The 18,188-nt window shown below is 45.6% G+C and overlaps 1 protein-coding gene across 10 annotated transcripts in view; it reads right to left on the reverse strand.

The window, feature by feature from the left end:
- The window catches only part of LOC130356364 (uncharacterized), a 152,874-nt gene that overhangs the window by 42,132 nt on the left and 92,554 nt on the right, over positions 1-18,188 (reverse strand). For all 10 annotated transcript variants that reach the window (XM_056557782.1, XM_056557781.1, XM_056557783.1 and 7 more), the window contains exon 5: positions 17,787-18,145. In XM_056557782.1, coding sequence (XP_056413757.1) covers positions 17,787-18,145 — 359 coding nt within the window. The remainder of the gene's footprint in view (positions 1-17,786; positions 18,146-18,188) is intronic.

The following is an 18,188-nucleotide window of genomic DNA, read 5'->3' on the forward strand; positions in this document are numbered from 1 at the left end:
GCAATCAAATTATTGATTGCGGTGTCTAAAATGTTTAGAAAAAACACCTCCTGGCTGCTCAACAGTGCTGATCAGGACCAACATGGTAAAACCGCGGTATCCCAATGAGCTGAGAGGACGGTGGGAGGGCCCTTACCTGCCTCCTTGCCGTCCGACCGGTGCTCTGATGCTCCAGTTAGCCATGGTAGGCTGTTGCAATCAAGCACCAATGCTATGGCATACATAGTACTGAAAAGTGTATGCAATCTGAGGATTACATGTAATCCCTATAGGGACTTAAAAAATGGTGTAAATAAATAAAAGGTATTAAAAGTGATTTAACCCCATTCCCTAATAAAACTTTCAATCACCCCCCTTTTCCCATTAACAGCTTAAGGACCATTTTGACCTTAAAGCGTTATGGTCATTAGTAAGAAAATTTATAAAAATGCTTAAATCAGTGTAGTAATTTGCCCTAAGACCTGCATGAATAATAATTTGCATGTGTTAATATGTGAAATACCTTTTGATCTATGTATATCTGTGATCAGTCTTCTGCATTTTTCTCAGAGGCAGGGGGTGTTTCCCCTGGAGCATGATGAGCTCTCTTCTCCCCCCCCCCCCCCCCCTCCCTTCTCCCCTGTCATGAGGTCTGCACAAACATTTTTACATTTGAAAAGCATATTGGCAGAATGTATGCTCTATATAACTCTAATGCAGCCATGTGAAACTATATGGTGCAAGGAAAAACCTGCCAAAAAAACTAAGGTTTTTACATTTTCACAGATTTGTAACCAAAGTGCATGCTTTTTACAACCCTAAAGTAGCCATGTGGAACCTACATGGTGCACATACACAAGAAATAACTTCATAAAATGACCAAAGAGAAACCACATTTAAATAATGGCTTAGCACTTTTTATTGCTCGTAACTGTGCATGTGAAATAAATGCTGCTCTTAAAGACTGCAGGCTGTCTGGATCTTGTCTGTGCTCTAAGTAACAGCATGGAGATAACCACACCTCCCTCCCTCCTTCCCTCAGAGATATTGATCCTTTTTAAACAAAATATGATCAGTGTCACTTTATGCATTTATAACTCTAAATTGCTTTTACTTATGAATTTGATTCAGAGATTGTTTTTTCATGACATATTGTACTTTAGAGAAAAAGGACGTGTGGCTCACTTAGGACCAGAGTATGTACCCAAGGTTACTGGTGTTGCCTTCACCCCAAAAAAGGCCAGGGAAATTTAGATTTGGATCCAGTAGTGAAATAGAATCTATAAAAATGTATTGATATATAAAATTACATAATTAAGCCTCCTATCACCCTACCAGGGCCCTTGCATCGGGTGAAGGAGCTAAATTGAATAAACAGATATAAATGAAATAAAAATAAAATAAAAATGTAAAAAATTCCATGCAACTATATAATAAATAGCAGCTGGATTGATAGGTATGGTATATGAGACTGCCGTTGTTGGTAAAGTTATTCAAAGAAAAGTACAAAGTTCATCGGTGGAATAGTGGAATAAGTACTTAAAGTTCCACTGATAATACAATATTGTTTGTGGTATAGTAACAAAGGTTTTCCACTCAAATAACACAGGATTTTGGTAATCGATAATATCAAAGTAAAATCAACACTAGACTCGTTTCAAGGCCGCGGGCTTTTCTTCAGTTGCGATATGGGGAATACATCGCTACTGAAGAAAAGGCCTGAGGCCTAGAAACGTGTCTAGTGTTGATTTTACTTTGATAAACGATTTTCAGCAAGTATACATCTAGTATACCAACCATTAACCTCGATTTAGCACTTGCAACAGCTGGATGCCCTCTATTCCGGGACCACTGCCACACGCGCGCTCATATCGCATCACTTACACGCGGATGCCGGTTCTCACTTTCGTACCTCACAGACTAACCGCTTTTGCCACATCAAGCTTGCCAGCCACGGACACCTTCTCTCCACCACCCGTGCCAGCCAAGGACTGCCAAGCCACCAGGAGACTCCCCGATCCTCTCCAGACGGGCATCACCCCTAGTGCCGGACGTAACCATGCCAGCCTGGATTGTGCGCTCTAACATGCTTCCTAATGTCAGTGAGTGGTGCCATGCACCAAAATCCTGTGTTATTTGAGTGGAAAATCTTTGTTACTATACCACCAATGATATTGTATTATCAATGGAACTTTAAAGTACTTATTCTACTTTACCACTGATAAACTTTGTACTTTTCTTTGAATAACTTAACCACCAACGGCAGTCTCGTATACCATACCTATCAATCCAGCTGCTATTATATACTTGCATGGAATTTTTTTACATTTTATTTCATTTATATCTGTTTATTCGTTTTAGCTCCTTCTCCCGATGCAAGGGCCCTGTTAGGGCGATAGGAGGCTTAATTACATCATTTTATAAAACAATAAATTGTTACATATTCTATTTCACTACTGGATCCAATTATTTACTCTTTTTACCCTATGTACCTTTGAGGACTGGTATATATGATTTACTTTATATAAATTACCCACATTTTCATTGTGAATTTTTCTAACTTTGAAACTCTCTGCTTGTAAGGAAAATGGACATGCCAAATAAATTATAAAGATTCACATATACAATATATCTACTTTATGCTTGCATGATAAAGTTGACATGTTTTTACTTTTATTCTCCGTCCACCATGACAGCCACCAGAGAGATGGTCCCCTTGGACCTAATAGGAAGAGTTTAAAAGCCCCTCCCCTCCCACACCTCCTCAGTGTTTTCTTATTCCTATCGGGTCCAGGTCAGAGGTCCGGGGTCTGTTTGATGGACCCTGGGAATTTTTTTTTATTTTGTTTATCCCTGGGGTGGGTTATGGTCCCCTTTGGACTGCCTAATCCTTTAACTCCCCTTGGTAATGGAGAAGTGCATCTTCTCTGCCTCCAGGAAGTGTGAGGTACTGTGCTCCAGTGGAGCTATATGTACCAACATTAGGATATGTTAAATGTATCTACCGCCTGTGTGCCCCATCCTCGCACAGGCTACTCGTACCCCCGATGCGTGCGGAGCTCCATGCGGGCTGTCTGCAGCTGTTCAGGTGGGGGCTGCGGTCTCCTGTCAGCTCCTGGTCTCTGGTTTTCCCCAGCTGGATGTTCCTGCGGTGTGCAGATCTGTTTGAGGTCCAGGGGAAGATGGGCCCATGTGTCAGCGTCCGGAAGTTCCGGGCTGTACGGAGGTGCCGTTGGGGCAGAAAAGATGTTAGAGGGAGCAAAAATTTGAATTCCTGTTTGTATAAAGGTAGGAAATTCAGTGTGTTTCTTTGCCTATGATTGTGCTGAGGCTACCACGGACTCACAGGCTTCCTCCAAGGTGGATCCTGTGGAGCAGCTTGCTTCTCCAGCTACTGTATTTTCCTGCATAGTTTCGCCGCAAATACTTCTCTTGTTTAGCCTCTTATATGCGGTTCCTTTTTTATTAACAGAGATGAGGAACCTTCGCAAAAATCAAAAAGTTTGAAAATGTGTGATGTAGTCCATCATCTAGTAATGATGATGAGTCCCAGTGACCCAGTGGCCGACACTAGTACGGGTGGCAATGCCGCTCGTATTAGGAGTCCGGCCACCCAGACAAGTGCACCGAAGCCCCCTTCCGGTGACCCTGTCTGGAGCCCCCCAGAGGGTTATCAGCCACAGATTCCTGAGTAGGGTGGCAACTCAGGAATCCGGATTGACCATGCTGGCTTCACTGATCTGGACTAAAAAAATTTTTTCAGTGACAGCCTGGTCATTCTAATGGTGGAGCAAACGAACTTGTATGCCCAGCAGTTCATTGCCCACCACCCCGATTCATTTTTGGCCAGGTCCAATGAATGGTACGCCATTGATGCAGCGGAAATGAGGACATTTTGGGGCCTCTCGCTGCATATGGGCCTGGTCAAAAAACCAAGTGTCCGTCATTACTGGAGCGGGGACGTCCTCTATCAGACCCCGCTTTACAGTATGGCGATGACACAGAAGCGGTACGAGGCGATTCGGAAATGCCTGCATTATGCAGATAATGCGGCATGTCCGCCCCAAGGTGATCCCGCCTATGACCGGCTTTACAAAATGAGGCCGGTCATTGATCCCTTTGGGGCCAAATTTTTGGAGGCCTGGGTACCGCTCAGGGACCTCTCGGTAGATGAGTCATCAGTATTAAGGGGAGACTCAGCTTCCGCCAGTATATTCCCTCGAAGTGGGTGCGGTATGGCGTGAAACTCTACAAACTTTGCGAGAGTACCTCCGGGTACACTTGCAAGTTTAGAGTATATGAGGGACGAGATTACCGTATTGAACCCCCAGAATGCCCCCCCCCCACTCTGGCTGTTAGCGGGAAACTCCTTTGGGACCTTATGCACCCATTGTTGGATAAGGGTTTCCACGTATACGTGGATAACTTTTATACCAGCATCCCTCTGTTCAAATCCCTTTCCGCCAGATACACGTCCGCTTGTGGGACCATGAGGAAGAACCAGAGAGACCTCCCTCTAAATTTTGTTAAGACGCCTATCCCCAAGGGTGAGTCCTGTGCCCTTACCCATGATAACCTGTTTGTCAGGTAGAAGGATAAGAGGGATGTCCTTATACTCACCACTATTCAAAGTAACGGCAGCACCCCTGTCCCTGTGCGAGATACCGTGGGACCGGTCCTCAAACCCGATTGTATTCTGGACTACAATTGGTATATGGGGGGGGGGGGAGTTGATCTCTCAGATCAAGTCCTCAAGCCATATGACGCCATGCGGAAAACATGGGCATGGTACAAAAAAGTTGCAGTCTACTTGGTACAGGTTGCCATGTACAACACTTGTGTACTATCCCAGTACGCTGGCAACACAGGGACATTCCTCCAGTACCAAGAAGAAGTCCTAAGGTTCCTGATCTTTGCTGACCGGGAAAGATCAGGCCGGACTTCCCAAGGGTCTGGAGTTATAGGCGCCAGGATCGTCCCTGGCCAGCACTTTCCAGGTGTGATCCCCCCCCACTGGAAAGATGGGACGATCCCAGAAAAAATGCAGAGTGTGTCGCAGGGGGGGATACGGAAAGACTCCACGTAGCAATGCGACATTTGCCCAGATAATCCGGGCCTCTGCATAGGCTGCTTCAGGGAGTATCACACTTCCATGGAGCACTACACTTTCCCTTTTCATTTTAATTTTCCATAATTTGACCAATGTACCAAGTCCAGAGTACATTCAAAATTGTTAACCCCATAAATCACTAAATTGCCCAAAAAATCTGAAAAAAAAAAACCTGATAAGACCTCTGGGGGTGTTTTTTCAGAAATGGGTCATAGGTCACTGAGTCACTATCATCGGGGACTTTTTATGTTGCCTCAAATGCGCAGCGCTCTCTCTCCACCTGAGCGGGTGCGCATTTGAGGCAACAGGTTAGGGACGGCCACACACACACACACACACACATCACATTCTCAGAATGATGATTCATAGCATAGAGTTTGGGGCGGGCATATTTTTTTTTAGTTTTGGCTATGCTCTGGGTTATCATTCTGGGAACATATCCTGTTTTATTATTTTATGATTTATAGTTTTCTGGCCCACTGTACCCCATTTTACGGGCCTCTATACCCCACCTGTCTACCCCAGTTATGGCCCGTTGGCCCCCATAGTGTTCCCCTATTTTAGGGCTCAGTGCTCCCCCCATTAACGCTCCTTGAGGGGGGGGTCCCACATCCTGGCTGCTATAATAAGCTCAAGGCCCCCGACTGACCTCCCACTACAAGACCTGGTGTGCACCCATGGAGCGAAAATCAAAAATTAAGGTATGTCCTTACTCCAAAAAAAAATGTATTTACAAATTTTGTGGGGTCTTTTCTGCTATTAACCCTTGTAAAAATGTTATATTTAAACCCACATTTTAGTGGAAAAAAAATAAAAAAAATAAAAATTTACATATGCAAAAGTCGTAAAAGCCCTGTGGGGTATTAAGGCTTACTTTACCCCTTGTTACGTTCCTCAAGGGGTCTAGTTTCCAAAATGGTATGCCATGTGGTTTTTTTTGTTTTTTTTTGCTGTCCTGGCACCATAGGGGCTTCCTAAATGCAACATGTCCCCCCCATTTCAGCAAAGTTTGCAAATGTGACTCCTTCTGAGCATTGTGGCGCTCCTGCAGTGCACTTCGGGTCCACTTATGGGGTACCTCCATACTCAGAAGAGAAGGGTTACAAATTTTGGGGGGTCTTTTCTGCTATTAACCCTTGCAAAAATTAGAAATTTGAGGGGAAACACATTTTAGTGAAAAAAAAAAAATTTTTTTACATATGCAAAAGTTGTGAAACATCTGTGGGGTATTAAGGCTCACTTAATTCCTAGTTACGTTCCTTAAGGGGTCTAGTTTACAAAATGGTATGCCATGTGGTTTTTTTTTTTTTTGCTGTCCTGGCACCATATGAGCTTCCTAAATGCGACATGCCCCCCGAGCAAAATTTGCTCTCAAAAAGCCAAATATTACTCCTTCTCTTCGGAGCATTGTAGTTCGCCCGTAGTGCACTTCAGGTCAACTTTAGGGGTACCGCCATACTCAGAAGAGAAGGGGTTACAAATTTTGGGGGGGTCTTTTCTGCTATTAACCCTTGCAAAAATGTGAAATTTGAGGGGAAACAAATTTTAGTGGAAATTTTTTTTTTTTTTTTTTTTACATATGCAAAAGTTGTGAAACATCTGTGGGGTATTGAGGCTCACTTAATTCCTAGTTACGTTCCTTAAGGGGTCTAGTTTCCAAAATGGTATGCCATGTGTTTTTTTTTTGTTTTGTTTTTGTTGTTCTGGCACCATAGGGGCTTCCTAAATGCAACATGCCCCCCAAAAACCATTTCAGAAAAACGTACTCTCCAAAATCCCCTTGTTGCTCCTTCGCTTCTGAGCCCTCTACTTAGCCCGCCAAACAATTTACATAGACATGTGAGGTATGTGCTTACTCGAGAGAAATTGGGCTACAAATATAAGTATACATTTTCTCCTTTTACCCCTTGTAAAAATTCAAAAATTGGGTCTACAAGAACATGCAAGTGTAAAAAATGAAGATTGTGTATTTTCTCCTTCACTTTGCTGCTATTCCTGTGAAACACCTAAAGGGTAAAAATGCTGACTGAATGTCATTTTGAATGTCATTTTATAATGGGGTTATTTGTGGGGTATTTCTACTATGAAGACCCTTCAAATCCACTTCAAACCTGAACTGGTCCCTGAAAAAGTTTGAAAATTTTGTGAAAAATTGGAAAATTACTGCTGAACTTTGAAGCCCTCTGGTGTCTTCCAAAAGTAAAAACATGTCAACTTAATTTTTTTTATTTGGAATATCCATTTTCCTTACAAGCAGAGAGCTTCAAAGTTAGAAAAATGCTAAATTTTCTAATTTTTCATCAAATTTGGGGATTTTTCACCCAAAAGGATGCAAGTTACCACAAAATGTTACCACTATGTTAAAGTAGAATAGGTCACCAAAAAATCTCGGAATCAGAATGATAACTAAAAGCATTCCAGAGTTATTAATGTTTAAAGTGACAGTGGTCAGATGTTCAAAAAATGGCCAGGTCCTAAGGTGTAAAATGGCCGGTTCCTTAACCCCTTAACGACGCAGGACGTATATTTACGTCCTGCGCCGGCTCCCGCGATATGAAGCGGGATCGCGCCGCGATCCCGCATCATATCGCGTGGGTCCCGGCGCTCATCAACGGCCGGGACCCGCGGCTAATATCACACATCGCCGATCGCGGCGATGTGCGGTATTAACCCTTTAGAAGCGGCGGTCAAAGCTGACCGCCGCTTCTAAAGTGAAACTGAAAGTATCCCGGCTGCTCAGTCGGGCTGTTCGGGACCGCCGCGGTGAAATCGCGGCGTCCCGAACAGCTGATCGGACACCGGGAGGGCTCTTACCTGCCTCCTCGGTGTCCGATCGACGAATGACTGCTCCGTGCCTGAGATCCAGGCAGGAGCAGTCAAGCGTCGATAATGCTGATCACAGGCGTGTTAATACACGCCTGTGATCAGGATGAGAGATCAGTGTGTGCAGTGTTATAGGTCCCTATGGGACCTATAACACTGCAAAAAAAAAGTAAAAAAAAAAGTGTTAATAATGGTCATTTAACCCCTTCCCTAATAAAAGTTTGAATCACCCCCCTTTTCCCATAAGAAAAATAAAACAGTGTAAAAAAAAAAATAAACATATGTGGTATCGCAGCGTGCGTAAATGTCCGAACTATAAAAATATATCATTAATTAAGCCATACGGTCAATGGGTACGCGCAAAAAAATTCCAAAGTCCAAAAAAGCGTATTTTGGTAACTTTTTATAACATTAAAAAATGAATAAAAAGTGATCAAAAAGTCAGATCAAAACAAAAATCATACCAATAAAAACTTCAGATCACGGCGCAAAAAATGAGTCCTCATACCGCCCCGTACGTGGAAAAATAAAGTTATAGGGGTCAGAAGATGACATTTTTAAACGTATACATTTTCCTGCATGTAGTTATGATTTTTTTCCAGAAGTGCGACAAAATCAAACCTATATAAGTAGGGTATCATTTTAACCGTATGGACCTACAGAATAATGATAAGGTGTAATTTTTACCGAAATATGCACTGCGTAGAAACGGAAGCCCCCAAAAGTTACAAAATGGCGTTTTTTTTTTCGATTTTGTCGCACAATGATTTTTTTTTTCCGTTTCGCCGTGCATTTTTGGGTAAAATGACTAATGTCACTGCAAAGTAGAATTGGCGACGCAAAAAATAAGCCATAATATGGATTTTTAGGTGGAAAATTGAAAGGGTTATGATTTTTTAAAGGTAAGGAGGAAAAAACGAAAGTGCAAAAACGGAAAAACCCTGAGTCCTTAAGGGGTTAAGGTGTTAAAGTCCAGGTGGCAGCTTTGGGTGCAGTGTCCGATCAGCAAATCGCGGATCAACGATGGATTAAACAGGTCTTTAGAGCGTTGGCTGGAATCAAACCTAAAATCCCAATCCTAACACCCTCCTGGAATCTTAATTGGGTTCTGTTAGGCCTGACCGTTTCTCCCTTTGAATCAAATATCTCTTAGAGTCTTGACACTCAAAACTGCTTTCCTAATTGCAATTATGACTGCCGTAGAATTGGAGAAATCCAGACTATTAGAAAACCTTATATAACTGTCTCGGATGACTGAGTGACTGTGGTTGGACCCTGCTTTTTTGCCAAAAGTGGTTTCCAATTTCCACAGATCTCAAGAGATTGTACTTCTGTCTTTTTGTGACAACCCGAGGAATGATCAAGAATTTTTTTTTCACACACTAGATGTTAGAAGAGGTCTTCTAAGATATTTGGAAGTAACTAACCCTTGGAGACAAGATAACAACTTACTTCTTCAGTTTCAGGGGCCTAACAAAGGCAAGAAAGCCTCTAAAAGTTCAATCACTAGGTGGCTAAACACAGTCATCTCGGAAGTTTATACATCTAAAGGGGAACAAGTTCCAAAAGGGTTGAAGGCTCATTCTACTAGGGCCATGTCTGCCTCATGGGCTGAACTATCTGCTGCATCTATTGACCAATTCTTCAGAGCTTCAACCTGACCTAGTTCCCATACCTTTTTCAAACATTATAGGCTTGACCTATCAGAGAGCCAGGCCCTTTCTTGTGGTAGGAAAGTGTTGCATGCTATTGTCCCTCCCTAATTAGTGATTTGGTATTTCTCTGGTGGCTGTCATGGTGGACGAAGAATAAAATCCGAATAATGGCTTACCGTTTATTTTTTAGTCCACCATGACAGCCCCTTCATATCCCCCCCCCCCCCTTTGTTGTTATATTATTATTATTTATTGATTGATTTGTGTGTATTATTCATCTTATCCTATCCCTAAAGGGTAATCTGTAAAACACTGAGGTGGTGTGGGAGGTGAGGGGCTTTTAAACTCTGTATCTGTTCCTATTAGGTCCAAGGGGACCATCTCTCTGGTGGCTGTTATGGTGGACTTAAAAAAATAAATAAAACACAACACAAATTATCGGTAAGTCATAATTCTGACTTTGGAAAATTGCTGCTATACTTTGAAGCCCTCAAAGGTCTTCAACATTCCAAAAATTCTAAAAGGAGATTTTTTTATACTTACAGTAAAATCTCTTTCTCAAAGCATCCATTGGGGGACACAGGCCTTGGGTATATGCTGCTGTCTCTACGAGGCTTGACACTATGGTAACCAAAAAGTCGGCTCCTCCTAGCAGGATATACCCGCCTCCAGGCCACTGAGCTAATCCGTTTTAGTCCCAGAGCAATAGGAGGAGACCGACAGGTCAAAGGAAAAAACCATGAACTGTCCGAGAACCAGAAGAAAAAATAACTGAACACTCCCTTGGACAGATAACCGAACAGGAACCCCAGAAAAGTCCGGGAGCTGTGTCCCCCAATGGATCCTTCGAGAAAGAGATTTTACTCCAAGTATAAAAATTCTCCTTTTCTCTATCGGCTCCATTGGGGACACAGACCTTGGGACGTACCAAAGCCGTTCATTGGGTGGGCAGAAAAAAAAAGGTGAGGCAGTAGGCTGTACCACCGCCGCCTGCAACACTTTATGGCCCAGACTAGCATCAGCCGATGCGAAAGTACGAACCTAGTAGAATCTCGAAAAAGTGTGCAAAGACGACCAGGTGGCCACTTTGCAGATCTGCAAAGCCAAGGCCTTGTTTCGGAGAGCCCAGGATGCCCCCAGAGAATGAGCCAAAATGAGCCAAAACCCTGAAGGGTGGAATCTTCCCCTTGCAGCAGTCAGCTTCCAAAATAGCACATCGGATCCCCCGAGAAATGGTGGCCTTGGAAGCAGGCTGTCCCTTTCGACGACCTTCCGTAAGGACAAAGAAAGAATCGCACTGACGAAAGGAAGAGGTGACAGAAAGTTAAGTCCGAACAGCCCGTACCAGATCCAATTTGTGGAATAAGCGCTCCCTGGGATGAGAAGGAGCGGGACAAAAGGACGGAAGGACGATGTTCTCGTTGAGATTAAAAGTCGTAACGACCTTAGGTAAGAAGGACGGATCTGGCCGGAAAACAACCTTGTCCTGATGAATTATCAGGAAAGGAGAAGAGAACGGCAGGAGAGAGCTGCCAGTTCAGATACTCTCCTAATGGAAGTAATTGCTATAAGAAAAGCCACCTTCCAGGATAGGAGGCAAAGGGGAACCTCCCAAAGAGGCTCAAAAGGTGCATCTTGGAGAGCGCCTAGAAGTAAGTTCAAGTCCCAAGGGGGAGAAGGGGACCGGTAAGGAGGGACAGCATGTGCCACGCCCTAAAGGAAGTTCCGGACATGCGAATTGGAAGCAAAAGGACGCTGAAAGAGAATGGAAAGGGCCAAAACCTGACCCTTAAGGGAGCTGAGAGCCAGCCCTTGTTCTAACCCTGACTGCAAAAAGGAGAGGAGACGGGGAACGGAAATAAGACCAGCAGGTACGGTGATAAATTTTCGCAGAGGAGTGAGCCCTGAGCATGGTGCAAATTACCTGGGAAGAGAAACCGCGGGCCCTTAGAACCGAGGTCTCAACCGCCACGCTGTTAAATGCAGCGACTGTAAATTGGGGTGGCAAAGGGTACCCTGTGACAGTAGGTCTGGACAAAGTGGAAGACGGAACGGAACGTAGTCCAGAAGCCAGCCCACGTCGGCGTACCATGCCCTTCGGGGCCAGTCTGAAGCCACCAGAATGACTGGGAATCCTTCTGCCTTGAGCTTCCTCAGAACCCTGGGAAGGAGGGGGAGGGAACAGATAGGGCAGGACAAAGCCCGACCCCGGAATCACTAGGGCATTCACTGCTAGAGTCAGGGGGTCTCTGGACTTTGACACAAACGTCGGAATTTTCTGGTTGTGTCGAGATGCGAAGAGATCCATGTCTGGGGTCCCCCTGAGGTCGCAGATCTGTGCGAACACCTCCGGAAGAAGAGACCACTCTCTGGGGTCGGCTGAGGACCGACTGAGGAAATCCGCTTCCCAGTTGAGCACTCCCGGAATGTGAATCGCCGAAATGGCCGGAGCTTCGTGTTCCGCCCAGAGGAGGATCTTTGTCACCTCGGACATGGCTTCTGAGCTGCGAGTGCCGCCCTGCCTATTGATGTACGCCACAGCCGTGGCGTTGTCCGACTGCACACGGTGGCCTTGAAGCAGGGACTCCCAATGCTTCAGACAAATATATATCGCCCTCAGTTCCAGGATGTTTATGGAAAGAAGGGCTTCTTGGGGAGACTAGAGGCCTTGAACCGTCTGATCCCTGAAAACACCCCCCCAGCCCGACAGGCTGGCATCTGTCGTGACCACCTGCCAGTGGAGGGGAAGGAACGAACGCCCCTGAAGAAGAAGGGGGGAGCGGAGCATCCAGCGCAGAGACCGACGGGTCCGAAGAGGGAGAACAATCTTGCGATCGATAGAGGAGATCTGTCCCACCTGGCAAGAATCGCCAGCTGAAGAGGACGGTAATGAAACTGGGCAAAGGGTACGGCCTCCATGGCTGCCACCATCCGACCCAGGACTTCCATGCAAGTGCGGATGGTGATCGGGGATGGTATCCGGAGGGAGCAGACTCCCGACAAGAGGGCCAGAAGTTTGTCAGGCGGGAGGCGAATCCGAGCAGAGGCAGAGTCGAACTGAAGCCCCAAGACGACCAGAGACTGGGTGGGGGGGGAGAAAACAGACTTGTCTGGGTTGACCGTCCACCCGAAGCGACATAAGGTCTGAAGAGTGAGGCTCACATTCTCCAGAGCCTGGGCTCTGGTGGAGGCCTTGATGAGCTGGTCGTCCAAGTAAGGTATCACTGATACCCCTCGACCATAACAGAGCTATCACGGGCACCAGAATCTTGGTAAAGACTCGTGGCACTGTGGCCAGACCGAAGGGGAGAGCCACAAATTGATAATGACCTTCTAGAACCGCAAAGCGGAGGTACAGTTGGTGGCCGGGAAAAATTGGAATGTGGAGGTAGGCATCCTTGATGTCCACCGAAGAAAGAAACTCCCCTTGATCCATAGACGCCACCACCGAACAGAGAGATTCCATTCGGAAATGGCGGATCAGAAGATGATGTTGGTTCAGACGTTTGAGATCCAGGATTGGCCGCACAGAACCGCTTTTCTTGGGAACCACGAAAAGATTGGAATAGAAACCCCGAAAGAGTTCGCTTGAAGGAACCGGGACAATGACACCCTGGATAAGAAGGGACTGAAGAGCCTCCCGAAATTTCCTCGCAAGCAAAGGGGATCGGGGAGCACGGGATTGAAAGAAACGATCCCTCGGAAGGGAGGCAAATTCTATCCGGTATCCGTTGGACACCATGTCCCGGACCCAGGAGTCCTGAATGTGCGTGGTCCAAACGTCTCGAAAGAGTAAGAGGCGACCTCCCACCCAAGAAAAAAACTGAGGGTGGGGGGGGCGTCCCTTCATGCAGAAGTGGGTCTGCAGTTGCCCGGTTTGGCCGCAAAATGGCCGGAACGGTTGGTGTCCGGCTTCCAAGAGGGAAGCGCATTGAAAAAGGGAACCTTCTTGTCACACAAAGGCGCCTGGCTGGACCCTTTAGAGGGGCCAGAAGTCCAAAAGGACCAAAAGGAAGAAGACTTTCTGAGGAAGGAAGTGCTAAACTTGTTTTGAGGCAATAAAGAGCTCTTGCCACCTGTCGCCTCAGAGATAATCTCATCCAGGTGCTTGCCGAAAAGTCGGAAACCGGCAAAAGGAATCTCGGTGAGAGACAAAGGCAGCGCAGCGAGCTGAGTGCAAGGAAGCAGAACACAGAAAGCCTTCAGCTTTGGAACATTGAAGGGCAAGAGCTGACAGTTCTTCCGGGGGAGATCCCAAAAGAATGCCCTGACGGAGTTGGGAATACCAAACCGAAAGGGCCTTTAGACACCCAGGTGGAGTCGAAGGCGGGAAGCAGTGAGGAACCCGCTGCTTCAAAGGCATACTTCGCTAAAGACTCAACCTTTTTGTCTGCTGGATCCTTGAAGTCAGCTGCATCCGCCAGCGGCAAAGCTTTAGAGAGGCGGGAAACCGGAGGATCCACCGACAGAGAGGAAGTCAACTTAGAGACGAGGTCCTTGGCGAAAGGATATCACGCTTGAATTTTCTTCAGTCCCTGAAACTTCTTCTCGGGGTGCTTCCAGGCAGATTCTAGAATGGCATCAAATTCAGCGTGAGAGCTGAACACTTTGGGTGCCGGTCTGGCACGATGAAAGGATACATCTGGAGCTACGTCCGAAGTTCCTGGGTCCTCTAGGTTAAAGGTGTCTCTTATGGCCGTAACCAATGAGTTCACCATGTCCACTGAGTCCGAACGGTCCTCTGAATCGGATGCCGAATCGGAAACCTCGTCCGCCAGCTCTCCAGGAGAGTGCGAACGAGTGGAGGCAGCCCTAGAAGAGGGAGACTCCGACAGGGTATGTGGCTCAGGGGAGCCAGAGCGGTGACCACGGGAACGTCCTCTGGAAGAGTGATGCGTGTGGCCTGAAGAAGAGGTCGGGCGAGACCTGCAAGAGGAACGCCCATGTCTACCAGAAGACTCAGGGGATGAGTCAGAGGAGACACCCCTAGTATGCTTATGTGAAGCATTGGTAGAAGGGGAACGGGACCTTCTAGAGGGCCGATGAAGGATAAACCTCTCCAAGGCAGTCACCACGGAACGGGAGACCTGTGCCAAGTCGCATATAGACTGGGAGAGGGAGGAAAACCAGGCTGGAGGGGCGGACGAACCCACCGGGTCTGAAAGAACACCTGGGTTAGAAATAGCAGGGGGGTCTGGGGGAGCAGTTTTTACAAGTGTAATGAGTAACTAATATACCAGATATCTGTTTTGAGGGAGGGACAGTTCTGGGCACGGACATAGCTAAAAAATAACCAGTCTCACCCAAGTCTGTGTCCCTAGGCAGCTGCTGTGAGGAGAACTCTGCACCGAGGCTGTGAGGAGAGAGAAAGAGACCCCGGCCAATAGAAGGAAGGGGCCGGGTCAGATGCAGGGGCACTGCGATTGGCCCCAAATGCGCGCACAGCGCTGATTGGTGGCTCAGTTCGCGCTGTTGAAGCGCTTATGCGGACTGGTGGGCGGAGCCAACGTCTGCCGGGTCGCCGAAGAAATACAGAGACTTCGTAATGGCGCCCGCTCCGAACCCCGAACCCGCTCACACGCCGCCTGTAGCGAGCCCCTATGCGCCCGGGGGACAGAGCAGGCGAAGTGCCGTCGGCAGCCCAAAACGAAAGTAAAACAGCGCACACAGACTGCCAGATAAAGTGCCCCTTACTGTGAACACACTGCCCACGACACACTGCTCCCCCATATAATAAAAAACAGTCCCCCTGCAGGGAAGAATAAAGTATCCCACGGCCAGCCTCAGCTTCAGTAAGGATAGTGACCAAAACAGGGGTCTCCAGCTGTTGCAAGACCTAAGGAGAGAAAAAATACTCACCTGTGCTGAAAAATTTACCTAAAGAAGTCTTCAGAATGTAGTCTTCAGTTAGCATTGTCACCTGCAGCAAGCCAAGCTCATAGCGAGGCGAACAGGTAGGTAGGGGGACCCGGACCCTTGAGGTACAACCCCAAGCGCTGACCGTTGGCGAGAGGGGGTTAACAGTACATCCAAGATGCCTGCCACCTCTCGCAATGGGGAAACAGTGAACCCGTAGTTCCTGAGTCCCCACCTGAAAACAGAAAGAAAAAGGAATAAAGCACTAACATTCCCTAAATCTAAAAAATAATAAAATATGAGACCTGGTCTGGAGAACACCAGACCAGTGTCCACCTCCTTAAGACACTAAGCTAAAACTGATTAGCTCAGTGGCCTGGAGGCGGGTATATCCTGCTGGGAGGAGCCGCCTTTTTGGTTACCATAGTGTCAAGCCTCCTAGAGACAGCAGCATATACCCAAGGTCTGTGTCCCCCAAAGGAGCAGATAGAGAAATCTGAATTTTTCAAGGACCAAATCAGTGTGAAGTCAATTTAATTTGAGGGGCCTTTCTGTAAGAAATCCCCCATAAATGACCCCATTATAGGAACTGCCCCCCTCAAAGAATTCAAAATGACATTCAAAAAGTTTGTTAACCCTTTAGGTATTTCACAGGAACAGCAGCAAATTGGAAGGGAAAACTTAATTTTTTTACATTAGAATGTTCTTGTAGCCCCATTTTTTTTTTTTTGGTTTAACAAGGGGTAAAAGGAGGAAAAGCCCGCCCCCCCCCCCCCTAAAAAAAAAAAAAAATGTAATCCAATTTCACCAGAGTATGGAAATACCTCATACTTTGATGTAAAGTGATCTGTGGGAGCACTACAGAACTCAGAAGGGAAGAAGCGACATTGGGCTTGTGGAGAGAGAATTTTGCTGAAATGGTTTATGGAGGCATTTACGAAGCTCCTATGGTGCCAGAACAGCAAAAATAAAAAACTTCCTGCACCCGACGTTTCGTCACCAGACTTCTTCCGGGGTGAAGAAGCCTGGTGACGAAACGTCGCGTGCACGAGGTCTATCACTATCATCCATTAGGCAAGTTACTAACGCTATCCATTTAGTTTCAGTGCCAGTTAGCTTCCATGCTCCTATTGCTGCTTTTTCTAGCGTAGGGTAACCTATTAGGGTGTTTACATTTCAATGCACCTTACAGTCAAATTTTTTACATATGCATTTACTTTGCACTTTGGCAATGATTTTGCTGCTGGGCACTGCTTAGACATCCTCTGTTCTCTTTTTCCTTTGGTTTTTCACTGGCCATATACGCCCATTACAATGGACATTTGTATACCCCCCCCCCTTTCTTTGTCTCACGTTTGTAATTTTAATGTCCTTTACATGTATGTGTGCATTTATGTTAAATAAAGCTTTGATACATTGATCATTATACGCCTGTTTCGCTGTATTTATATATTTTTTTTAATGTCAGAAATGTTGCAACTATCAGCCACCCCTGTGCAAATCGCCAATTTAGGCCGTAAATGTACAAGGGTGCCCTCACTCCTGAGCCTTGTTGTCCGCCCGCAGAAAAATTTACCTCCACATATTGGGTATTTCTGTACTCGGGAGAAATTGGGTTACAAATTTTGAGAGTCTCTTTTTTTACCTCTTGTGAAAATTAAAAGCAAAACCACACTAAGAAAAAAAAAAAAAAAAAAAAAAAAAAGGCTGTGCCCCACTAGTGCAGCAGTTCAGTTCGGTTTAGAGGAGAGCAATACAAAATTGTCTAGTCTGTCTGCCCCTGGGTTGCCGCACTGCAAGCAGTATCCTTGTACTGTATCTGTACACTATCCATAGCTGCACCGAATCATAGGCAGTTTTTGGTAAACTTGTGTACAATGTATTGCTTAGGGAATTGTGGCAACTAAAGATGAAGTAGAGATGCAGCACAATGCTATCCACACACAGTTACATGCGGTACCCCTAATGTTTAGGGCCATTTTTTTTTTGTAAAGTTCTTTGTGATCTTTGCCTCATTGTGCAAACTCTGCAACAGTACCAGGTTGTAACATTTTAAATGTTAGCACAGCTGGAGTTTTGGCAATCAAGATAATTTTAGTGTGCTGGTTTTCCTGTGTTTTTCAAAACCTGTATGGAAAAAATGACAGCAATTTTTTTTCTTTAGAGTCCCCCAGAAATCATCTGTTATTGCTCTGGAAAGTTTCCACCAGCCACTACATAATATAGCCTTACATACTAGACATTCAAATGAAGGGCTATCCATATAATCCAAGGGCAAGCCGAGTTCACCAGAGCATTATTATTGCTCCTACTATTTAAAGACTTTGAAACTACTACTGTAATTTTTCCAATATTCTGCTCACCTTTTTCTGCTGGTTGTATTGTACTAGTCTTTACTCGAATTTCATTTTCTTTCTTGTGGGCCTTAACAGATTTATGGGAATATTTCTTATTTTGTGGTTCTGGGACAGTGCCCCAATATCGTGCAGGTTCTCCATGTCCTCGCTGGTAGCTACCACAGTAATATGTTTCTTTATGATAGTGACTATCATGACGACCCCCTCTCTTGTACGCAGATTCTCTATGCTCTCTATATTCATTAAAGGACTGGTTTTCCTCATAGTACTCTGGGTAAGAGTTTTCTGAATACTCCATAAATTGACTATCATAACTTCTATCATGACATTGGTTGTCATGATATGACCCATAGCTGTCATGATCTCTGGAAAAAAAAAAATAGCAGAGGATTAACTAATCTTGTAGAA

Source organism: Hyla sarda, chromosome 2 (assembly GCF_029499605.1).
Source record: "Hyla sarda isolate aHylSar1 chromosome 2, aHylSar1.hap1, whole genome shotgun sequence".
NCBI classification, from domain to species: Eukaryota; Metazoa; Chordata; class Amphibia; order Anura; family Hylidae; genus Hyla; species Hyla sarda.